The 23,987-nt window shown below is 48.3% G+C and overlaps 11 protein-coding genes across 11 annotated transcripts; 6 read left to right on the forward strand and 5 right to left on the reverse strand.

Moving 5' to 3' along the window:
* Positions 1–286: 286 nt before the first annotated feature.
* Positions 287–1,204, reverse strand: BU24DRAFT_426878 (alpha/beta-hydrolase). Its single transcript, XM_033529075.1, has one exon. The coding sequence runs from the start codon at positions 1,154–1,156 to the stop codon at positions 305–307; it is 852 nt and encodes a 283-aa protein (XP_033380118.1). The 5' UTR covers positions 1,157–1,204; the 3' UTR covers positions 287–304.
* Positions 1,205–1,614: 410 nt separating this feature from the next.
* Positions 1,615–3,550, forward strand: BU24DRAFT_377241 (carboxylesteras-like protein). The gene is made up of 5 exons (XM_033524642.1): positions 1,615–1,872; positions 1,922–2,200; positions 2,250–2,425; positions 2,478–2,836; positions 2,892–3,550. The coding sequence occupies exons 1-5, from the start codon at positions 1,709–1,711 to the stop codon at positions 3,471–3,473; spliced, it is 1,560 nt and encodes a 519-aa protein (XP_033380119.1). The 5' UTR covers positions 1,615–1,708; the 3' UTR covers positions 3,474–3,550.
* Positions 3,551–3,912: 362 nt separating this feature from the next.
* On the forward strand, positions 3,913–5,074 carry BU24DRAFT_377242 (NAD(P)-binding protein). The gene is made up of 2 exons (XM_033524643.1): positions 3,913–4,522; positions 4,579–5,074. Exons 1-2 carry the CDS (start codon positions 4,050–4,052, stop codon positions 4,961–4,963), a joined length of 858 nt encoding a protein of 285 aa, XP_033380120.1. The 5' UTR covers positions 3,913–4,049; the 3' UTR covers positions 4,964–5,074.
* Positions 5,043–6,691, reverse strand: BU24DRAFT_466454 (cytochrome P450; the record flags this gene model as incomplete). Its single annotated transcript, XM_033532363.1, has 5 exons — positions 5,043–5,165; positions 5,219–5,334; positions 5,382–5,539; positions 5,598–6,146; positions 6,195–6,691. 5 exons carry the CDS (start codon positions 6,689–6,691, stop codon positions 5,043–5,045), a joined length of 1,443 nt encoding a protein of 480 aa, XP_033380121.1.
* A 1,061-nt stretch (positions 6,692–7,752) lies between these two features.
* BU24DRAFT_289046 (uncharacterized protein) lies at positions 7,753–9,142 on the forward strand. The gene has a single exon (XM_033522810.1). It carries the CDS (start codon positions 8,021–8,023, stop codon positions 8,990–8,992), a length of 972 nt encoding a protein of 323 aa, XP_033380122.1. The 5' UTR covers positions 7,753–8,020; the 3' UTR covers positions 8,993–9,142.
* A 1,183-nt stretch (positions 9,143–10,325) lies between these two features.
* On the forward strand, positions 10,326–12,599 carry BU24DRAFT_443990 (MFS general substrate transporter). Its single transcript, XM_033530611.1, has 5 exons — positions 10,326–11,176; positions 11,229–11,366; positions 11,424–11,525; positions 11,582–11,616; positions 11,673–12,599. Exons 1-5 carry the CDS (start codon positions 10,684–10,686, stop codon positions 12,543–12,545), a joined length of 1,641 nt encoding a protein of 546 aa, XP_033380123.1. The 5' UTR covers positions 10,326–10,683; the 3' UTR covers positions 12,546–12,599.
* A 286-nt stretch (positions 12,600–12,885) lies between these two features.
* BU24DRAFT_443991 (NAD(P)-binding protein) lies at positions 12,886–14,115 on the forward strand (the record flags this gene model as incomplete). The annotated part of the gene is made up of 2 exons (XM_033530612.1): positions 12,886–13,512; positions 13,565–14,115. Exons 1-2 carry the CDS (start codon positions 12,990–12,992, stop codon positions 14,113–14,115), a joined length of 1,074 nt encoding a protein of 357 aa, XP_033380124.1. The 5' UTR covers positions 12,886–12,989.
* Positions 14,116–14,276: 161 nt separating this feature from the next.
* On the reverse strand, positions 14,277–15,250 carry BU24DRAFT_377255 (lytic polysaccharide monooxygenase; the record flags this gene model as incomplete). The annotated part of the gene is made up of 4 exons (XM_033524644.1): positions 14,277–14,756; positions 14,808–14,869; positions 14,927–15,124; positions 15,179–15,250. 4 exons carry the CDS (start codon positions 15,248–15,250, stop codon positions 14,342–14,344), a joined length of 747 nt encoding a protein of 248 aa, XP_033380125.1. The 3' UTR covers positions 14,277–14,341.
* Positions 15,251–16,726: 1,476 nt separating this feature from the next.
* BU24DRAFT_426883 (uncharacterized protein) lies at positions 16,727–17,115 on the reverse strand. Its single transcript, XM_033529076.1, has one exon. It carries the CDS (start codon positions 17,026–17,028, stop codon positions 16,735–16,737), a length of 294 nt encoding a protein of 97 aa, XP_033380126.1. The 5' UTR covers positions 17,029–17,115; the 3' UTR covers positions 16,727–16,734.
* Positions 17,116–18,589: 1,474 nt separating this feature from the next.
* Positions 18,590–22,018, forward strand: BU24DRAFT_289092 (uncharacterized protein). The gene is made up of 4 exons (XM_033522811.1): positions 18,590–19,488; positions 19,564–20,051; positions 20,102–20,439; positions 20,487–22,018. The coding sequence occupies exons 1-4, from the start codon at positions 18,954–18,956 to the stop codon at positions 21,862–21,864; spliced, it is 2,739 nt and encodes a 912-aa protein (XP_033380127.1). The 5' UTR covers positions 18,590–18,953; the 3' UTR covers positions 21,865–22,018.
* Positions 22,019–22,509, reverse strand: BU24DRAFT_289093 (uncharacterized protein). Its single transcript, XM_033522812.1, has one exon. The coding sequence runs from the start codon at positions 22,434–22,436 to the stop codon at positions 22,173–22,175; it is 264 nt and encodes an 87-aa protein (XP_033380128.1). The 5' UTR covers positions 22,437–22,509; the 3' UTR covers positions 22,019–22,172.
* Between the last annotated feature and the right edge of the window lie 1,478 nt (positions 22,510–23,987).

Consider the following 23,987-nt stretch of genomic DNA (forward strand, 5'->3'; position numbering starts at 1 on the left):
GTTTTGATCTACACTCCATGTCAGGAAATCGCCTTCACCAGCTTTGCTTGCAAAGCCATTTTGCCGATTGCAACTATCCATGCCAACAGTGAGGTGTTCAGACAGTTCTTAGATTCATTCTTCAGGCTGTACAAGTCGTAACAAGACGTATGCAGCAGTTTCACTGCCTAGGACACACGATTGGTGCGCGCCATTTTTCCTTATAGAGGACTATATTATGTAGGTATATATCTGCGGTTCATGTATTCAAAAGTAACATTGAGATTTGATCAAATCCGCACTCGACTTCCTACAGCCGTTTCCTTTAGATCTCCGCCACAAATTTAAGGAACGCCTGCTGACACTTTTCAGCCTGTGTGACGTAGATCTCGTGCCCCGGTCCCTGTACTACCTCGAGGCGGGCGTTTGGAATTGTTTCTTTCAACTGCATCATATCTTCTACTCTCACGGCAGCACTCTGGCTGGGTGCCAATATCAAAGTCGGAACGCGTATATCCTGAAGGTACGGTCGCGCGTCTAGTGTGCTTAGGAACTTTGCGTAGCCTGCGAGACCTTGGCCGCTCGAAATACTGATCTGGTCGAGGTACCAAGGAAGGTAGGCAGGGTCATCTATAGGGATTGTACCTGGGATTCGACTCAACGCTTCAGCCCACCCTCTTGACCCAAGCTCGCGGCAAGCACTCGGCCAGTCTTTTCTCCCGAAAGCAAATAGATCTAAGGCAGCCTGAGGGAGGTGCGTAGGCGTGGAACATACAGTTAGGGAAAGGAGTCGTTCTGGGTACCTGGCGGCCAGGATCTCCCCTAAGATACCGCCTGTAGACTCCCCCAAGAAGTGCACTTTCTCGACGCCTAGCGCATCTAATGTCTCGATGACTTCATCTAGGATTGTCTCAATTGAATAATCGTACGTTGTGTCTTCTTGAGGATAACTAGAGAAGCCGTGGCCGCGAAGGTCGCGACGGATGACGTGGAAATTGCGGCTGAGCAAGGGTATCCAGTGATACCAGAATTCAGAATGCCTCCCGAAGCCATGCTGGATGAGGATGGTGGAGGATGGTTTCCAGGGGTCAGTAAATGAATTACGGACGTAGTGCGTGCGTTGCCCGTTCTGGTGCACTACATACGTTCGACCATTGACATCAGTCTCGAGTGTCATTGTATGGATTTTGGGAGGCACCACTAATAACGCCCACAGAGGTCGTTACAATGTGCGAGGTATGGAAAATGTCCCATGAATAACGTTCAACGCATACCACTTATTATAGTGCACAATGTATCTAGATGTTCCCCACATCGAGATGAACCCCACCACTACCTTGCACTCTCAGAGCAGATACCCCAACAGTATCCTCCAACGTTTCGTTTACCAATATTGAGATGTCGAAGAAGTCATTACACATAGACTAAGCGTTCGAAAGATGAGATAAAGTTTCCTACGGTGTGTAGTGTGTACGTCAGAATTTGCCAATGCACGCCCCGGAGAGAACTTCATTTTCGATATTGTTGCCTGTTGCTATCTGCAGAGCCAGTAGCACGATACCAAAAGTAGCCAAGAGATGGGTTTACATTCAGGCGTCGTCTGTGCTCCATGTCTAGTCTTTAATGCGTGCTGTGCCTCAACAAGCTAGCCTTGTACCAGTACATAAATACTGATAATACACGAACAACTGCTCCACGATCTAAATATCCAAATCCACAGACGACCATCATGGCCGACAATATTCTCAAGACTCCCTTTGGGGACTTCGTGGGCAATGATGGTGAAGGGTTGGTACAATACCTAGGTATTCAATATGCGCGGTTACAGGACCGTTTGGCCAAACCAGAAATGGTCGATCGCTACGACGATAGAGTCGACGCAACTAAGATAGGGTAAGAGAGCTGTGCAATGCAGCGATGTGGAAGCGAGCTGACCTCACAGCCCGAGAGTGATCTCTTTAGAAGCATGCCAATTCGAACAATCCAGCCTCATACAACAGACATTGGATACACCACCTGCGCCGCCCATGTCGGATCTAGATTGTCTAAACTTGAACATCACGACTCCTACTAGGAACTCAGAAGAACTTCTACCGGTCATGGTTTTCGTGCATGGTGGAGGCTACATAATGGGGGCAAATTGGTGGCCCCAGTATGATTGTACCAACTTGGTGAAGCTTTCGATACAGCAAGGGACGCCCGTGGTCGCAATCAACTTCAAGTAGGATCATTGTTGATGCCCCCCAAGGAAATATCACTGATCGCAATAGTTATCGACTCGCGGTTGCAGGCAATCTAACTTCCGAGGAGCTTAGAAGGGCTGGTTATCCTGGCAATAATAGTTTACGGGATCAGCGGTGCGCTTTGAACTGGATCAAGACTCATATTACGGCATTCGGAGGCGATTCCGACAATATAACACTCTTTGGAGAGAGTGCAGGCGCCGGTAAGCTTTTTTTTTTTGGCTGCAGTGGATTCCTTTTGCTGACGTTCTGGAGTCTCCGTACTCACTCACCTTTTCTCAAAAGACGCTCTTTTCAACCGAGCTATTTCTATGTCGGGGACACCTCTGATGCTCAAGCCATTATCCCCTTCAACTGCAGAACAGACATACAATCAGATCATGCAACATCTCGGGCTCGAAAATTCAACTGCAGAAGAAAGGATCCATCGACTGCTCACCATGAATCCGGATGAACTTGTGCAAAAGACACCTATGACCGTTCCGCTTACCCCTTATCAGGATGGAGACATAATCCCTTGCACCATGACATTCGGCCAAGTAGAGGAAATGATAGATTCACTTCCTGGTTCAACGTGGTGCAAAGAACTATTGATCGGACACTGCAAGCACGATGTAAGATGCCAATTTCCATGTCATGAATGAAGATCGACCTAACCTCTTTACAAAGGGCAATGTTTTTGCATACATGGGCCTTGCCGAGCGTAGGAGTGGAATAGCAGCAGCTTTCTGCAAGTCTTTTTCAAACAGCCTAGGGGAATCAGCAGCAAGGGCCATTTTCGAAGGATATGGTCTCAGCCCCTCGACATCTGATGAGGTGGCATGGACAATTGTAGTGCTGTTTGCAAGTGACATTGCATACAAATTACCAGCAATCACATTTGCACAATCATTTCCAGGGAAGGCGTACTTGTATCGATTCGAGGAGCCAAATCCCTGGGATGGCTTGTTTAAAGGGTACTCTACACATATGCTCGATGCAGCTTTCCTATTCCAGAACTTCAACGATCAACTTGCCCATGGCGCACGAGACACGGCTTTCGCTCTGGCAAAGGATTTCGTGGCCTTCGCGCATGGAGCCGGGCCTTGGCCATCAACCTCTGACTCCCTGGAACCGGGCAAAGTGTACGGCCAAAGTGGAGAGGATGGACAGGAAGACATACTATTACGTTTGCAAAGGGAGGGTAGGATATCTCTTGATGATGTCAATGCCGCATGGGAAAAGTTTCTTACCAACAAAGACTGCTTATAAAGTTGTCAGCAGGAAGTAGCTGGTAATATTACCATCCAAGGCAGCAAATGGGGTGGTTGGAAATAGGTAGATCACGTCGTCTCCCAAATAGTGCGAGTGCCTCGCTAGAGATCTCGAAATATTAATTGTCTCTATTACATAAGGTATGGATTTGTAACGTCAGTGTGCATTTAGATAATTACAGAGAATTAGCACGTCAAGCCGACCGCCTACTAGTATTATATGCCCACAGCGGTAGATATGCGAGGTTTGAAGACTGTTAACTGGCACGACTGGCTACAGTACACTCGTTGAATGGCAGTTTCAACTTGTTCCAATAGTTGATTGGCACCATTGTCTATATATTCTGTACTGTACTGCAGTGTGCTGTAATGTACAAGTGAATGTGGGGCCCAATATGGCCTCCACAAAGTAGACAACTTCTCCTCATCTTCTCCAACCCAAAGAAGAAGAGCAGAAGTGACTAAATCGATTATTGTGTTGGCACCGCGCCCCTTTCCAAATAAACAAGCACGAGAAGATCATACTTCCTCTTGCTCGACAATATTCATAAGCATTTTCATTCTAGTCTAAACTATGACCAAACCAGTAGCTATAGTGACTGGTGCCGGAAGTGGTATCGGTCTTGCCGTTGCAACTCATCTCCTGACGCTCAATTACAAAGTTGTTATCGCAGATCTGAATGAGCGGACAGGAAACACTGCAGCCACCTCACTGGGCCCCAATGCAACCTTCATTCAATGCGACGTATCCTCGTACGCCTCTCAAGCACGCCTATTCAAACAGGCTTATGAATGGGGCGGGAATCGGCTGGACTTCTGCCACGCAAATGCCGGCGTAGATGATAGGCAATTGTTGTACGAAGAGGAAGCAAAGGAAGAGCTAGACGAGGACGGCTTGTTGAAGCCACTCAACACAAAGACTATGGATGTCAATCTCGAGGCAGTCATTCAAGGACTCTGGCTGTTCAAATATTACGTTAGGAGGAGTAAAGAGGCAGGGGGCGGCAAAGGCAAATTCGTTGCCACGAGCAGCGCAGCTGGCTTGTAGTATGTTTCCATTTACAGTTGTGGATGTAAGGTCCCAGACATACTAAGATTATTAGTTATATGACAACGAACCCCCAATACACTGCATCGAAATACGGTGTTGTGGGGTTAGTCCGCGCTTCAGGGCCAGTCTTCATCAAAGAAGGCATCTCGGTCAACTGCATTTGTCCTGGCTTTATCCCGACGAATTTATGCCCACCGGGCATACTCGAAGTCTGGCCTAAAGAGCATATTACACCCCTATCTACTGCTCTCAAGGCCATTAATGCATTTATCAGCAATGACGATATGACTGGCCAAGTTGTGGAGCTTTCGCAACAGAACATTTATTTCAGAGACCATGTAGACTGGGTAAATGCAAGCCAAAAATGGATTGGAACTGAAAGCTTAGCGATCTGGGATAAGGCATATGCGAAAATTCCTGAAAAGAACGGCTACTAATAGGTTTCTCAATGTACAGATGAGGACGTAAAGCGATGGTAGTCAAATGAGCATGTCTGACGTCGATTTGGCTCTCAAGCTAAAATTCCATCCCTTTCTGCTCGGCTTCACCAAAATCGTGCCTCATAACCTTCACGTGCTGTTCAGACCTAGGCGTGATCTTGCAGTCAAACTCCTCAGGGACTGACATGAAACCCCGAACCTAACAGAAACACGATGAGCATTGAACTTTAGGATAACTGTGATAATGCATACCATTACCTGTGATGGCTCAATCGGGTGACCATCTGGACCAATCTTCTTCGCGATGTTGAACCCCCATAATACTCTAGAAATGTTTATGTAAAGTGAGCGTTCCGCAACGTGCACACCTTACCAGCATTAGCAAAAGGTGTTGAACGGGCCGAAGTGCACCTACCTGGACAAACTCTGCGCCCTGCACCATACGTAAAGTGATCACGCGTGTATGGATCTGAAGCATTGATATAATCTGCTGCAGGAAGGCACCTATCAAGGTATCGATCTGGATCAAAGTCGTCTGGATGGCTCCAGAGTCTTGTATCTCGATGAATCGCCCTGTCCCCATTAGTTCCCTGTCACTCGCAAAAGAGATGTCTAGGCTGGAGAAACGCACCACCAATTCAGAACTGCGACGGATCCTTTTGGGATGAAGTACCCCTCGTACCAATCATCTTCTGAGGTAGCATGTGTCATCCCAAATTTGTTCACAGGCCTCCACCTTAAAACCTCTTTGATCAAGCTACGAACGTAGGGCAAATTCGGCTCGTCTTCCCAAGTTGGTAACCTATTTCTTCCGATGACTTTGTCCAGCTCCTCTTGTGCTCTTTGCTGGGCTTGCGGGAATAAGACCATACAAAGAATGAAGTTGTTCAATGTTGTCCCTGTGGTCTCGGAACCCGCCTCTATGAGGCCCCCGCATGTGTATGCTGCTGAGAGATCATCGATCCCGCTCTTGGCCGGATTGTTCAGGTAGAAAGTCTTTGTGAAGCAATCGCGTGCTTGGCCTGCATCGGTTTCGCGCTTGAGACGATTCCAAAGGTCAAGGTAGATCTTACTATCGTGATCGAACACCCGTTGCCCAAAGGTGCGCCAATTTCCTAAGAGCCACTCGGGCAGAAAAGCAAGAGAGGGGAAACTATCTATGGCATGAGCGCCTGGAGCACTGTCCCCGTTAGCTGAACGTTGTATTTAGTCCTAGAAAATAACCTACGTCATCTCTGTGAAGTTGTCAATTATGTCGTATATTTTCTTTATCAGTGGGTCGTCCCAGGATGGAATGCGATATCCATAGGTGACTAGCATTATCACACTGGCCGAGTATCTCCTGTTAATATGGTAAAAGTTCTCTGGACTATCCAAGAATTCTGTTAAGAGCTGCTTGGATTCGAAATCTTGCACAGGCTGATACTTGATACTCGTGGATAGGTTCAACAGTGAATGGCTATGCTTCCGTATGCTTCTCCACCTTGGACCATACGGCATGAATAACTGTCGCTGGCCGGCGCTGGCCACGTCCTGAGCTAATGGAGCCGGGGATCGTGAAGAATACACACTAGACTTTTTATCCATGAGGTCTTTCACCACTTTTGGAGAGGAAAGCCAGACGAAGTCCGTACCGCCAATCTTAGTGTAGAAAATGTCACCGTACTTCCGATGCCATTCAATCACCTTTCCTCGAACCGCCTCCGTATCCGCAAGATCGAACATGTTACCAACGAAAGGCAGGCCTTTCGGCCCTGGAGGGAGCCTACGTCTTCTGGAATCCTGACTGAAAGTTGGAGACATTCAAACAAGGAGCGAGGCCGGGGCAAAGATACCTTAATGACATTGGGGACAATGACAAAGTACACAGATAGCAGAAGCAAGACTGGCGTAATAGAGAGAATCATTAATTTCACCAGGAGGGATCCTGCGAAACCATACGTTTGTGTTTCCATCATCATCGTAATCGATTTGTGTCGCAAGCTCAAAATGACGCTAAACGTGACAGCAAAGGGAATCGGACGGGGTGAACATAATGTGATTGATTCTCTATCTCGTTTCATATGCAAAGGAATGAAACATGAGCGTTGATGTATGTAGGCATTACTCTCTGGTGGGTGCCGAGACCAACCCCAAGCCAACCCCAGCGACTCTTTGACAAGTGTTGGGGTAGCCGGTAGACGCATGACGAGCGCACATATGATAGGTAGTAGTGGATATGATATGAATGTAAAAATGTAGGTAGGGATTCCTTCCCTCCCCCAACCCTCTTCCCCAGGCGATGCCCCTCATCTAACTGTAGGTACCTTGTGCATCCCCGCACGACTGCAGAGATGCCCCACATGCGCACCTCTAGGTCAAGACTGGAGTCTGTATACTGAAAGATACTGAAGAGGCGAAAACGGTACTTATACTTGTACGCCTCTGGATGCGAAGAATTGATTTCATTCGCTGTAGTGGTCAAGGAGTAGACCATTATTATACATTCGATCCGGCAGGTAGGTGAATAGATGATTTACCTGACTCGCGCCACGTTGAATACCACACAAGCAAGACACCCCATGTGGCTGTAGAGCAAATAGGTACGCCAGGGGATCATACATGAGACTTTGACAAAAATAGAGATCAGAACGAGACCTGATAGATGGAATCTTGGACGGATTGGGAGGACTCAGGAGGCTCGGAAGTTTTATTAAGCGCGAGAAGTGCAACGCCAGAGGTGCCAGGGGGAGGGGCGCACTGGGGCTGCCGCCTGCGGAGTGGGAAAAATCCGCTTCTCACCCACACTTGAAACTGGAAATTTCTCGAAAATGCAACAATGGCCATGAAACCAGCCGCATTGTGTGGTGGCCGTAATGGAGAAGAGTAAGATATCAATGATCAATTCATCATCTCTTCCATCGTGAGATCACTTTTCCTCGGACGCACCATTCTGTTCTTTCGCTCCACTCGCCTCACGGGGCTCTTTTGATCCAGCCAATTGAGCAATCATCCTTCCATATTTCTTTTCCATTACTTGGCGGCCCAGGTCCCATAATTTAAGTCTATTCAACGATGGCTGGTGTTGTGGATAAAAAGCTGTCGCTCCTCTCACAGAGTAGCGAGGATTTTTCTCGAGACCGCCAAAGTCTGCTTCTCAGCGAGCTCGAGTTACTACTGGACTTGAGGCCAAGTGCACTACGATCTAATCTTTTGGTCCTCCCAAGGGAGCTCCGCGAAGTTATTCTGGGACATGTTCTCCCAGAATTGCCCGAAGGTGCCAGGCCAGAATTACACACGTGTCTCTGGAGTGCAGATATGCAGCTTCATGACGCCTGGAGACATGATATATTCGGCTATGACACCTCCGTACCTATGGAATACCGGATTCATCCTAGTTTGCTATCGATAAATAAGCAACTGCATGATGAGTTGCTCATGTTATATTTCCAGCGGAGTAGGCTCACTCTTCATGCGGAGCTTCGTAATTCGAAAGACGACATCTGGCATTTCGAATCCTCTCCGCATATCTTACAGCTACCTATGCTCAAGCACGTCACGCACGTACAGTTCTACGTGGAATGGAACTATATTGTTCATAGAGCGGTCGATCCCATCCAAGATCAGATCCGAATGATAAACAACCTGGTGCAAGCCATGGACAAACTCCTGTCTCCGATTCAAGCCGTCCAAACGATTGAACTATCCATCCTTTGCTTTTGGAGATGGAGCTCGTCGAAATACTACTCTCTCTCCATGCAAAACCTCTTCGACCTTGAAGACGTTTTCAAACGGCACGGGGAGAGTAGATGGACGCAGATATTACGGACGAGTACCGAATCCCCAAACCCTTCAGCGGGCGTCGGCTACCGACTAAGCTCGGAAAACAAAGTAACGGAGCAAAGTGGCGGAATACATGTGTATATATCACAAGATCTTGAAAACGCTATGCGGCCTTCACGAAAGAGCACTGTCGACTTTTATGGAAATTACGAGATCGGGGATCCTCTCCCACAGCCCGCTTATCGACATGGTGCAATGTTCTAGTTATGAACAGGGTATGGTTGAGGGAAGTTACTAGATCATGAATGCACTGCATGGAGTTTACGGAAGAGTATCTGCTGCTCTGCATGCCTTGCATTGTATTCTGCACATCCATCTGGACCGTTGGTTTGGTAATGTACATACAAGTAGAAGCGCGCCACTAAAGTGCTTCCCATAACTGAGCGCGAGCGCTCGAGATGAACATCAACCACATTGGAACCGGATAAGCTGTTAACACCGCATCATATTGTTTGGCCACGTACCACCACCATGAGCAACAAACCCACAGGCGGCGTGGATAGATGAGCTCAAATGGTGTACGCATCTTACATTTCTATGTTACCTTGAGGGGAGACTGGAGACTACGAATGATAACTACCAATGAAGACCTTCATGAGCACGCCACGAGGTTTATAATGGCTGCTCCGCGTCGACCGGCAAATCAAATGCCTTGCCATGAACAAAGTGTAAGGGAGCAGAGAGAAAAGGTCGAAGTGCAAGCAGTGTATTAGTATAGGTCATGCTGAACTGCTGAAATCAGGGGACAGTAGATAGAAGCTCCGGCATGTACACATTTTATCTTGCTGTGTAAGAAGAAGCATACAGATGGTCGGCGCAGATGGAAGGGGAAGCAGAAAGGAAATTTCTCATTCAGGCCCTCAAGTGATAAAGATTTGTGAATGAGCACTATTCCTACGATGACTTCTATGTCAGAATAACCGATGATAATAATGACAGTAGTAACAATAGTACACGTGCTTTGTACGAGCAATAGCCTATCGTAGTGAAATACATTCACAGTCATCCATGCAGATGCGGAGTTACGAGAGTTTGGCAATGAGCTCGGCCGAGGCTAACTCCACAAAAGGCGATGCGAGATGCAAGTCCTGTGGGGTCAACAGCTTACGAGCTCACAGGTACCTATCGAGATTGTCAAGTCATTATCCGTACACAGGAGATACATGCTGGTATGAGACTCAAGAGTATAGCTGTGAGGATGAGTTTCGACCATGAGTTCGATTATCGTGAGCGAATGGAATACAGGGGGCTTATGTGTACAGTGCGTGAATACAACGTCCTACAGTTAGTTATACTATCAAGTTCTAGGTACGTACCTATGTAGTACTGTATAATTAGGTACCAATGATCTACTATTACTAAAAGGAACAATCACTTGACTGAGCAGGATGCAATACGGACTTAACGGTCTTCACTCACGAAGATACTCGTAAGGAAACCCAAATAACTAACCCAAACGGCAAAACGGCAATCTGCAAAAGGCCCATCAACGCCCCAACACACACACCCCCAGCCAGACAGGCGAACCACACGCTTTGAGTAACTAACCATTACTCCCTACGAGTTTGTACATACAGTCATTCCCTGCCGCACCTACAGAACTCTCTTTCCGTTTCACCTCTGTCTTGTTCTCTCCCGCCCTCTAAATGACCTATTTGAACCCATACCCCGCGTTCTCTCCGTCACTGTGATAAATCAATCCAGTGCCGCCATCTTCTCGCTCCATAGGCTTCGTTGTTATCCATCCATCTCCACACGACGTACGCTTTCCCTATACCAACCATCCATGGTTAGTCGCAAAATGCTGGCAGTGTCCATTTTGCGTCTCTCTCAAAAAATATAGTTGTGGAGAAGATATTGTGGTCTTTCCATCCTACGTGTAGCTCACCCTTGTCATGGCGTCGCCCCTCTACAGACAGCCAACCCGAAGCGAGATCATCGAACTGGCCATGCAAGAAAATCACGATGCAGATATACCCACCAACGCCGGATCAATCTGTCCCAAAACATCTCCAGACCCGTTTCCATCCCCAGAGAAGGGCCATAATCTATCAACTGCTGTCCTCGAGAAGGACGTCGAGAAGGGCTCTCCGCTGGAATCCTTGTCCAGCGACGATGAAGAAGGAACCGGTGCTGGAGAAGTCGAGAATCCTAACATTGTTTTCTGGGATGGGCCCGATGATCCGCAGAACCCACTGAATTGGCCCTTCACGAAGAAATGGGGTACGGTCTTGATTGTTTCCGCCATCACATTTCTCACACCCTTGGCCAGTTCGATGTTCGCACCTGGCGTTCCCCAAGTTATGAAGACATTCGGATCTAAAGATGACATGTTAGAGGGATTTATGGTCTCTATCTACGTGCTTGGATTTGCGTGTGGTCCGATGAGTAAAGTCATTCTGTCGATAATTCTCGTCAATCTCCTAATTAACATGATCAGTCATCGCCCCCCTTTCTGAGATGTATGGACGATTGCCGTTGTACCACAGTTGCAACATGTTCTTCATCATCTTCACCATTGCTGCTGCTGTAGCGACCAACATGGGAATGTTCATCACATTTCGATTCTTCATGGGCTGTATGTGCGGCCATGCCTTCCCGGACTCCCCGTTAGAACTCCTGCTGACATTTGCAGGCTTTGGAGGAGCACCGCTCGTGCTTGGCGGAGGAACGATAGCCGATCTAATTTCTCGGGAACAGCGAGGCACTGCAATGGTAGTATGGATGATGGGTCCAAGTATGTGTTCGCCATACGACTTGATACATAGTAACATTTGCTAACGCAGTCATCAGCCCTCGGTCCTTGCGTCGGACCTATAATTGGCGGGGTAAGTGCTCTCAATATCGTTATGGGGTTTAAAAGAGAGACTGATTCAATCTTTAGTTCCTGACAGAAGCGAAAGGGTGGCGCTGGAACTTCTGGTTCGTGACTATCGTAGCCGGTGCTTTCGCAATCATATCGATACTGCTCATGTCTGAGACATCCGCTCCAGTCATACTCGAACGCAAGGCTAGACGTTTACGTGAATCAACCGGAAACGACAAGTTCAGATCCAAGCTCGATACTGGTCTCTGCGCCAGCGACCTCTTCCGATTTTCTATTGTTCGGCCGATAAAAATGCTCACTCGATCAGCCATATGCGCTGCAATGTCTGTCTACGTTGCCATCACTTACGCCTATCTCTACGTTTTATTTACAACATTCACGGCCGTGTTCTCTAATCAATACCACTGGCGTGGTGGGGTCTTGGGGCTTTCCTTTCTCGGTCTCGGTGTTGGATCCCTTGTCGGCCAATTTGTGTTCACTCGTTATGGAAACAAAATTGCGAATAAGCACATCACTCGTGGTGACTTTGAGCCCGAGCACCGTCTTTATATCATGGCGGGTGGAGGATTTTTCCTCCCAATCGGCCTGTTTTGGTATGGATGGTCTGTCCAAGCGCAATTGCACTGGATGGTACCAATTGTAGGCACTGGCGTGATTGGATTCGGGCTCCTGATGACCTTTATGCCAGCGAACACATACTTGGTCGACGTTTTCACTGTACATGCAGCAAGCGCCATGGCGGCGAATACGGTCCTGAGAAGTCTTGCTGCTGCATTCATTCCACTAAGCAGCCAGAAGATGTACCAAAAGCTCGGCTACGGATGGGGGAACAGTCTTTTGGGATTCGTCAGTTTGTTACTCGTACCAATACCTTTCCTCTTCATTAAATACGGGAAGGGTCTACGGGCTAGAAGTACAGTCAAACTTTGAAAAGTTATAGAATAATCCGCAAAGCATTTGGTCGGTCCTTGGATAATTCAAAACTAGAAATTAAGATTCATCATCACCTCTTTCTTTTTGGAACCGAACCATTAAAATTGCAAATCTTGGATCTTTGTCTCTGTTCATCAACATCATGACTCGTAGTAGATATCAATGTACCTCGGTCACTGAACCACAACCCCACATATGCGACTATTCCGATGGTTCGGCTACCGTGACCCAGGTAGCCCATTCATTTAGCCATATCTTGTGTCTTATTTCCAAATCGCGCAAGAATTATTTCCGTGTACGTCTTGAGACGTTGCTTCACGTAAACTTGTGCCCGAAGCTGGAAAACACCACCAATAGTCGTGTATTGCGCATCTCTAATTGACTCAACATACAGACGGCCACAAGATTACTATCGCCTTCAGTCGTGAGAGCTTTACCATTATGACCTCACTACCTACATCATACAGATCCTTAACGTACACCAAGCCGTCAACACCACCGCACCTCTACCACTCCTCTCTTACACAACCAGGCACCAACGAGCTTCTGATCAAAGTCCATGCAGCCGCGATCAATCCAGTTGATATTCAGCTGTGGGGGAACCCCGTCATCGGATTTCTGGCAGGAACCAAAGAGAAGGGAATAGGCCGCGACTATGCCGGGGTCATTGTCGGCGTTGGGTCAGCATTCAAGAGCAAGTGGGAAGTAGGCGAGGAGGTGTTCGGGCTATTCTCAAAACCAACGGGCGAAGGTACTTTCAGCCAATACCTCAAGGTGGGCGAGAACGATCCCATTGCTAGGAAACCCAAATCTTGGACCTTCGAACAGGCTGCCGCCGTCCCTCTTGTCGCGCTCACAGCTTTTGCTTGTTTAGACTGGTTGCCACCCGAGGATGCTTCAGTAGGCCAACGAAGAGTCATTGTATCAGGTGCCAGTGGCGGTGTAGGAATGTGGTGTGTGCAGTGTAAGCTGTTTTTGTCTTCTTGGATCATAGATACTTGCTGACGGCAATGAAGTGGCCAAGCAACTTTACAACTGTCACGTCACCGGAGTATGCAGTGGCAGAAACGCAGATTTCGTTCGTGAATTAGGTGCCGACACAATCATTGATTACACCAAGCAAGACGTGGCCCTCACTCTGCTCCAAAGCCGCCCGAAAAATAGGAAATACGACCTGTACATAGACTGTGTAGGTGGAGTGGAGATGTTTTCTCACTGGACTGAGTTGCTCCACCCTTCAGGAGCCTACATCACTATCGTGGGTGATAAGACATCGAGGACAAGCATGGGAGGCCCTCTCACGTATGTCACGTGGCCGTCCCAAATTCTGCGGTTCTTGTGGGGTTGGGCTTTCGGACCGCGATACGCCAATGTTCTTCTATATGAAAAGAGTGAGCTTCTCGAGAAGGTCGTTCAGTTGGCGGAGGAGAAGAAGGTCGAGGTCGCGGTGCAGGAGGTGATCGGCGGTATCCTGGATGAAGAGAGCACGGAAGTTGCATGGAAGAAGTCGTTTGGCCTCATGGAAGAGGGCAGAGTCAGAGGAAAGATCGTGGTTACAATTGATTGATTACTCCTTGATTTAAATGCATATAAGTACCCTGTTGTGTCGAGCGATGTAGTCGTCAACAATGATAGATTAACAGACAAGAAGCAGTCACAATCCTTGCATGGATCACCAGTTCTGCTTGGTAAACCGTGAATTCCAACGCTTTACGATATATTCTTGAGCATCGATACCCGGTATGTCGGCAAATGCGCTCTGCTTAAAGCTATGGGTGATTGATTCCACCAGCCTAGCATTTCATGACCTGTGGTCCTGGGATCTGGTAGGGAGTACCATTTCCGAGAGGTTTACCTTGCTTATCATATATCGAGACTTGGATACCTGGATGGGAAGCTGAATATGCGCCTGGGAAGCTCACAGTCTGATCGCCGGTCTTGGTGCCTGATCCAGAGACATTGATCTGGGCACAGCCGATATAGAACTGAGCCTCGCCGGGCTTGGAAGCAGAGTGGAGAGCGATGATCTCAGCCCGAAGGAGGTAGTTTCCAGGAGCAACGCAGGATGGAAGAGTGAAGTCCTGCCAGCCACCATTGTTGATCATACGGTCGACTCCCCATTGACCGGATCCGTCTAGACCGTCCTCGTGGACCTTGAACCACTTCAAGCCATTGGGCGAGGCGGTTCCAGCGTTATCTACCTTCGCCCTGTCATTGTATTAGTCAATATTTCATGTCAAATCTCCTAGATTTCCCTACATATAAAACATCGTTGGGCCTTTGTGAGACTTGGCGATAGGATGATCGGGGTCGTTTGCAAACTGGGAAACTCAATCAGTGCTTCGATCCTGTCCAACATGAGCAAGTGATATAATTACCTGAGCACCTCCTATTACATGGCCCCATAAAACTCCGACTTTGTCTCCTGCCTTGACGTTGATCACCTGGGTTGAGGTCGGCTGCCTGTAATTGGAGTTGCATGCCATGGCGGCATCATTGACGTTCTGGATCGGATTGTTCGAATTTGGAGCCTTGATCCCATTTAACTGGCCAAAGTCTTGCCCATTGACGCGAACCTGTTGGTTGTTAGTTGAAGCATTTGGTAGGAGTGGGCGGGCTGTAGAGCTTACACGCTGAGCGATGGTATGCGCCACAGAGAGGGCAGGGAGTAGAGACAAGACAGCCGCAGCGAAGAACTTCATATTGAACGAAGCTCAAGTACGTTATGGAGATATGTAATAGTCTACTGGAAGCGAACGACACCGGTTGTGGCGAGTGTTTATGGCGCGCTGATACCGAACAAGTCGTTGCAAGTATTGCGTTTATATACTCTCTCGCTGATCCCAACGCCGGATTTTGGGTTGGAATCGGGCACTGACTGCATTGATGTTATGACGATCAACTATTCTATCTCTTGCTTGACATTCGTGCAAGATCTCGGATCCAATAAAACAGACATTGTCATCTGTTCCCCAGACTAACTTGGCAATGCTCCCCACATTCTACTTGGAAGGAAGCGAAGCCTTAGCTCATATCTGTCAAACGGTGCAGCCTGTTATAAGCTTAATTGACGTGTTAACGTCAAGAAATCTTGTCTCGTGTGCGCATTGTTATTGGACTCCTGCCTGTGCTATTATGGACAAGCAAGGTTCGATATCAACCCTTCATATAATTTGCCGGCCCGAGAGTGCCGCACAGGAAAATGCCACTCTACGAGCACTCACCGCAACATATGCCGTCTGTATATAACTCTTGGAACCTTTGCATGACACGGTCAGGTAAATTGCCTGGTCCACATGGAATACATTTGTTTATATGAGGTTCCGGCAGTCTTTAACGTAAAACAGACATGATTGCTGAAATCTTTTCGGTTTCCCATGGGCCTAACGCGGCTTCGAGTCAAATTCTACAGCCAGTCGCCCGGTCCGTGGTAATTTACACTGATATTGGAGACTCATTCTCATTCAGAGTATCGGATGATTCCGAGAGCGATGTAGGTATAATGGTGTGGAGACGCGTTAGATCGGAGTGTTTTGAACAAAGGTTCGCCTCAACGATGGGTAGGTACCCAACCGTCCACCTCACGGCTATCAATCTGAGAGACGCAAGCAGGCAGATCTCTTTGAATAACGTATTGTACTACTTAGACTCTTCAATGATTGCAAATGCGATTAAAATTGGGGTTTGCGTCGCAATAATCAAAATCGAAAGGTATCCGTTTGCCGATGACTGTTGCGCGCGCAAAAGAAGCCCAAGAAGACCATGTAGCTGCGTAGATTATCAACCACATACACACGAATTGCACCTCACGCAGATCGGATTGCAAGAAACGGATTCAGGGGTTCCATCGACACAATTCAAGTCAGCAGATTCATGACAAGTGCCCAATGTTGTCTTCTTTTGGCTTGCGAGTCAGGAACAGACCAACATAATGGCCGGTGAGCCATTCAATTCCAGGCGCATTCATGGCATTGAGTCGACAGTGTCAATATCCTGCGGGCTTGTGGTGATACATGGCCGAGGGTTTGTGCAGATTGGAAAGGACTGCCGCAATATCTGGCATAATTGAGTCTATGGTAGGCTCTAACTAGAAGGGTTGGCCGAGAATATGAACAACAGATGAGTGAGGCTCTGTATAATACGTGAGTGCACCTTCGACCGAAGTCGCCGAGAAGGCGGAGGATGATTACAGTACTCTATTGTTGGTTGTACTAAGTCGAGCCACATGCCAATCGAGGCTAGTAATGACTCTTGATGCCATTGTCAGTGGTGATAATACCTCGTACATACTCTCAAAGGCTGAAGGAAGAGGGATACCGACGTGACCGTGAAAGGAATGAAAAACTTTTCTTTGGTCAATAACAGGACGGAGCACGGAGTACCGCGGACGCAATACTGAGGAAGCAATTATTGGAAGGGTCGACGAGACCAGTAGATCCATGGTTGAGCCTCTGACGGTGGCTGGAGGACGCCACGCCATGGTGCTGCCCATCAAGAGGATTTGCTGCATGCATGCACATCGACACGACGAGTGACTACTAGTACGAGTAACTACAATAGTTCATCGGGAGAGCCGGCAGATCATCCATCCACCAAAACCCATAAACATGGAGTTGCACATTGCGAATAATACGATAATGCAGACACATTGAAGGAATGTCTACGTACTTCCGATTTGGAAAAGATGAAGTATGGTATGATAGGACAATGTGATGGATCGCGATTTTCTGTCTCTGTCGTTACCTTATACACATTAGCTAGGTAGGTTGTTGAGTTTTCCGCCTGAATATGAACACAACCAATTGGTACCTCGTAGTATAGTTAAGTACAAGTAAGGAGGTACTTTTGTGCTTCATCTTCCGGTAATTAGTGGTGTACGGGGTAAATGGTGGCAGAAAGCTTAATCAACATGTGAAATAGTTACCAGTAACAATTGACTGTCCTACCCCGTACAGGGATGGAATTGGGAGCCAGCACCTGTTGGGTCGCACGCTACAGGTCTCGAACAGAGGCTGCGATGTTGCTAGTAAGTAGTGGTAAGAGGTAGTGTGCTGCACGATGACGATCGTTTTCAAGGGGTTTGGGGGTGATGATGATGACGACGACGATGATGTTGAAAGGCACTTGGAAAAACGTTGGCGTTTCGTAGGTACTAGATAGCTAGGTTTGTGTTATGAGTTCGGAATTGGGTTTCTACAGATAGGTATCTAGGTACCTACTTGTACTCTACTTGTAGGGTATGGGTAGAATAGATGTTTGAAAAGTGACGGTACCTTGATACGTACTCATTGTCCATACAGCGCAAAGTACTTTTCATAAACATATACATTTAGAGAGTACCTGAACATAATTGTACGAGTGCTTTAGGTACCTAGGTACTTATGTAGGTATCCAAGTCACACTGTGAACTGCCCAGTGTATGGAGTAGGTGACAGGTCACTTCATTTGCCAAGGCCGATGACATCACCTACAACAAGCTACCTCATACCTCATACCTCATACGCCTGCCTGTCACTGCTAGTCACTGCCTACCTCCTACTTCCTCAATAGTTGCGCTTCATCTTTCCACTTCCTCTTCCTCTTCATCGTCTCGTTCCAACAACCAGCAACCAAACCACCCCACCTTCTCCTCCCTCTCCCTCCCACATCGTCATCTCAACTGAAGACACTACCGTGAAACTCAATACTGATCTTCGTCTACTTTTCATGGTCGCCGTCCTCCCATTCCACATCGGCCCGAGTCTACTCAATACTTCCCCATTAACTTGTATTGTGCCATCATTTCTTGTCCGTTAGCTCGTCTGATCACCGTCCTTCACCTTGGGATCTTGTAAATCTTGTAAATCCTCCGCCCTGCACCATCCCATCCTTCCGCCCAACGTTCCCTCCTTCCCAGCAATACGAGCTGCCCCGAGTCAGAGAGCTTCACAAACCTCACTTTTACATACTCATACATACATGATAACCTTCTTCATACGGGTCTCCTCTTCATCTTCAGACAGCCATCCTCCCTACGAGTGCTAGTATATATCCAGCGCAGCACAGCCTCGAAGGAGTTCTTGCGGCCTGCCCCAGCGCATATCGGGCTATACACCGAGCACACAGCAATTCCCCAATCTCTCCCCCACCAACCCTATCTACCGTGCACGCTCGATAAACCGATAGAAGCGGCCTGTGCTTGACCGACTCACTTTCGTACTTACTCCACCAGCGTCAATCGCTCTCCTCTCCTCTCCTCTCCTCTCCTCTCCTCCCTGGCCTTCACCAACACAACTCTTCGCTTTCCGGCGCCCCAAGCGATCGCCTAACACAGGCAATTTGCTTTCGCAAATTCGCGAGGTAGACGCCTCCAGTCCAATACCACTCTCCGAATCTCCGGGAGCTAGACTTCACACCCGGCCAACAATGTCAGTCCAGCGCCCGCGTACCCCGTCTGCTGCGTACGACTCAGTACCAGCTCCCCACGATCCTACCCATTTGAGTCGCGGTTATGGCAATTCATCGCATCTGAACGTCGACGGCAACGACTTCGCTTCAACACCTGCGAATCCCTCTGCTCTCGAATCCTCACCTTTGGGTCAATCGCTCCGCACCCAGGAGTCGCAAAGGAGAGGGCGCTTCGAGGAGGAGTTTGATGCGAAAACCCGGGGCGAATCCATCTTGCTAGATGGTGACATACCACAACGTCCGGCATCACGAGCTTCCAATTTCAATCAAGGAGCTACCCCTTCGCGCAGTGGTACGCTGAAGAAAAAATCATCGATCAAGCGCAGTTCTAGCTTGAAGCGTAGCGGGAGTAGGCGGAGCACATATGCTGGCAGCATTCGCGGGGTTAGTGTTGATGACGAAGAGCGTGGATCAAGCAGACAGAACAGCGTCTTCTACACACCCGTTCCCACCACTGGCTCTCCCACCGAGATACTTGCCAACCGTTTCCAAGGTAGGTTGCTAAAGATCATGTTGCTTGCCAACTCTGGTCCTCCGTTCCCCAGTATAGCTAGCTAACTTTCTACAGCCTGGCGAAAGCTATTGAAGGACCTCATCACCTACTTTCGAGAGGTCGCCACGTCCTACGAGCAACGCGCCAAAGCTCTCCTCAAAGTATCGAACGTAGTCAATAATACCAATGCGCCGTCGTCTTTCCTACTTGAAGGTGGTCTGAATGATGCTAACCGCATCTTGCGCGATTTTCATAAGCAGTCAGTCGCGGAAGCCAATAAAGCCAGAGACATTGAACATGAAGTCATAAATCAGTTGAGTGGACTTCGCGCAGACCTAGGCCAGAAAATAAAGGAAATCAAGTCTTTGTCCGGTGACTTCAAGAACTCCGTGGAGAAGGAAAAGGAGACCACTCGCAAGTGTGTTGCCGCTCTTGACGAGGCCTTGTCGCTCATAGATTCGGATCCGGCGGCAGTCGCCGGCAAAGGCGACCCTTACGTCGTGAAACTTGGCGTCGACCGTCAGGTTGAAAGGCAAATTGACGAGGAAAACTATCTGCATAGGGTCTGCTTGCTCACCACATCTTCCCTCCGACGAGCACTAATCTGTCGTAGGCGTATCTTAACCTCGAAAACTCTGGACGCGAGCTCGAGTCGATAGTCGTTGGCGAAATTCAGAAGGCGTACAATGCTCTGGCAACAATTCTGAAGCGAGATGCTGATGAAATGTACTCGACTATCGAGAAACTTCGAAATGGACCTGTAGGAATGCCGCGGGATTTCGAGTGGAATCAATTTGTAACCAAAGACCCACATTTCGTAAATCCTAACATACCATTGCGAAGGATAGAAGACATTGAATATCCCGGTCGACATCACCCTGCCACAACTGAAGTACGAGCAGGAATGCTCGAGAGAAAGAGTAAATATCTGAAGAGCTACACCCCAGGCTGGTAAGTATGCCTCCGGCTGCGCACAGCATTCTACTTACCAAATCCAGGTACGTCTTGTCACCTACTCACCTTCACGAGTTCAAGTCGGCGGACCGCATCTACACGCAACCTCCGGTCATGTCGTTGTATCTACCGGATCAAAAGCTCGGATCGCATTCTCAACCCGGAAGCACTTCGAACAAGTTCGTCCTCAAGGGACGGCAAACCGGATCAATGCACCGTGGGCATACCTGGGTATTCCGAGCCGAGACTTACGACACCATGATGGCCTGGTATGACGACATTAAGAAGTTGACAGAAGTCAGCGGCGAAGAGCGCAATGCGTTCGTTCGGCGTCATGCACGCAGTGTGAGCCAAGGAAGCACCCGCTCGATCAGTAGCGACGGCCTCGAGGAGGATGAGGCAGACGAGGTTCCCTACTCCGCGAACCAATCGATTGCGAACGAGGCCGTGAGGGAGGAAGCCCCGCAACGACCATCTCCAGGTGGGCGATTTCCAAGCGACATTCAGCTGGACCGTGACTTACAACAACCTCTTTCGAGTAACAGCTCGGAAGTCGGTCATGATTTGACCGCTGCAGCGGGAGGACTACAGGGAACATTTTCGGAATCCGCTTACTCGAACGTACAAGACCGCACTCAACTGCAGCCTTTGCAAACCCAGGCGCCGGCCGAGAACGCCTTTGCTTATGGGTACAATGAGGATCACGCATCTCAACCCCAGCATTTGGCAGAGAACGACAGACAATTCCAGCAGAGTTTGCAGAGCACTTATCCACAACAACAATATCCGAATGCTGCTCCTACACAGGGACTCTATTCTTCAAACGCAGTGGCACCCAATCAACAGTCAGAATACCTACCAAGCAATAATGCACACAATATGGTTCAACCAACAACCGGGCAGACGTATCAGCCAAACCTGAACCCTATTGAACGACACGATAGTACATATGGTGATTGGATGGCACCTGCAGCAGGCGGGGCGGCGATAGGGGTAGCAGGTGGCGCGGCATACAATTATCATAATCAGCAACATCAACAGCAACAGCAACAGCAACAGCAACAGCAACAGCAACAGCAACAAGTACAGCCAGACCCTTACTATCAAACACAGGCTGCGCCTCTGAGCGGCGGACCCGAGGCGAATGGGACAGCGTATCCCAAGGCAGTTCCCGCGCCCGTTCCTGCGTCCATTCCCTTTGCTTCTGAGCCCGATAGTCTGGCAACCACTCCGGCGACATCAGTGAACAAGTCTTTTTTAGACGAAGCTGAGGTGGTTCCCGTCGCTACCTCATCGAATGCTACCAACGGCGGGGCGATCCCAGAGCTACGGTCATTTCCCAAAGTCACAAGGAATAATACAGATATAAGCGTTAGTGATTTACATGTTCCAGGGGAATTCCCTAGACAGTCTCGTGTATAGGGCTGTGTATTTGTTTCCCGCTTTGTTTTTCTATAACTCTCTGGTCAGGAGTTGATGTGTGGTCCTTTCAAACATCCCTCTTTCTTTGTTTCTACCAGTATCTATTCTCCACGGTGTTGAAGGACGAGGAGTTGAAGGGATACGGGGCCCGAAGAAGGGGGGGGGGGCGCAACGTTGCCGACTAGGCCTACTGTATCCGTATTTCCGTGACTGAGAAGGGGACAGGACGGCACATGTATCTTTGTTCATCACATGGCCAGTCCTAGAAGATTTACCATTTTGATCTTGTTTGCGGGCAACTGGCACCGTCAGGCGCTGATTGTGCCTGATCGAGTACGATAGTGAATCCAATTTCCATAGCAAAGCGACATCGAGGATGCTCCTGTTTCGTGTGCATACTCCGTTTGATTAGTCTTCATTCTGATATGGTCATTGACGCATGGAAAAGGAGATTCTCTTCGCATTACTCCGTACGACACAAAGTACCAGTCACCTTCAACCTTGTTTATGTCAAGCAGATTTGGGGTGGGGTAATGGTACACAGACCAGCGGTTCCACCGTAGTGCGCGCATGTATGGATCTACCCAGGTACGGAGCACTGTACTTCGTAGGTAGTGCGTACATGCAATGATAACACTTTTGGAGTTAATGCTTGCTCAGACTGATGTACCTGGGGTAGGTAGTTTGTAGTCGCATGCCCAGTTAACGGTACGTTCCCAACCAGTCATTTATCCATTAACTGTTGCACAATTGGATCGCGTCACCACACTTTTATATGGAATTGATTTTATTATGCTCGTTTGGCATAGAAACCGTGTACTACGTACATGCGGTAAGCAATGGCATTCCGACCCAGGGTAACTGAGTTCTGGCATGGCAGCAGCATGTATGCAGCGTGGATTATCTAGCCCTCTTCGCAGTCGTCACGAGAGCGAGTTCAATAGGTCCTACCCTACGATAACGAAGACTATTACCGATCCTTGGCCCTTCGCTCCGGAATGCTTGCATCGATATGCTTTGCGTCTCACGCGACGGACACCGTGAGCATGTGTGGAACATAATCTCCCAATACTTGGCTCGGTCTACATGGTGTACGGTGTACGGAGTAGACCACCAGACACCAGTTAGCAAGAGAGTTCTTGGGTAGTAATTAGTGACTAGTGGATGTTGTCCAATGCGGAATTGACGAGATTGCGGGCTTCTACATCGGAAGTGATGTGATGTGACGATGGAGTGCTACCAAGTTCGTAACGACTGTAATTATATTCTGTTGGTAACCATGGACCATAGGCAAGATCCCGGACAGAGTAACCCGGTACTCCCTCGTACTCGGTGAACCACCACACATCAACTACTAACTAAGTGCTAGCACCAACTGGTAGGTACCTAGGTAACTACTGTGTACATTGTTGATTGCATGCATGCCAAGGGTCATTTATCATCTTCTGTTCCCTCGTAGCGCGCGTTACACGCATGAGGTGGCGCCCTTGGAAGGGTTTCAGTTCCTGTCAATTCTCAAACGCTGTGGTTTTGTCGAGTGACCTGCGTCACTTTAATTTCCTTTACACATGAATTCTGCGTTTACTTGTGTCACCACTCCGTACTGATGCCTGAGGAAATCAAGAAATGAAATGAAATGAAGTGCCTGTCTGGTTGCCTCGTTACCCTCGTTGCCTGTCCAGAGTCACTCAGTCACGGTCAACGGTCAACCCAGGAACCAGGAATCTAACCAAGAGTAGCTTAGTTTACGATCTAACCGATAATGGTTTAGCCAGGTACCGATCACCGAGCATTACTGGCAACTGCGTGACTGGTGACTGCCTCCCTTACCGGAAACGAGGGAGAGCAAACAAACTTCAACTTCCCAAACCTTCAATCTTTCCTTTCAACCTTCAATTTCAACTTCTGTCTTTTTCTTTTTCTTTCTATCTTCTCTCTCTCTCTTTCTCTTCCTCTTCCTCTCGCTCTTTCACTCCCTCCATCTTTCGTTCGCTCCCTCACACTCTTTTCTTGGTTAGGTACCTAATTAGGTATTTACCTGCTTAGGTGCCTACCTTCACAATACCCTTACACTACACTTTCCTTCACCTTTGTGTCTCCCCCAAACCCTTTGTTCCTTTCTC

This window comes from Aaosphaeria arxii, assembly GCF_010015735.1.
Source record: "Aaosphaeria arxii CBS 175.79 unplaced genomic scaffold BU24scaffold_9, whole genome shotgun sequence".
Lineage (NCBI taxonomy): Eukaryota > Fungi > Ascomycota > Dothideomycetes > Pleosporales > Aaosphaeria > Aaosphaeria arxii.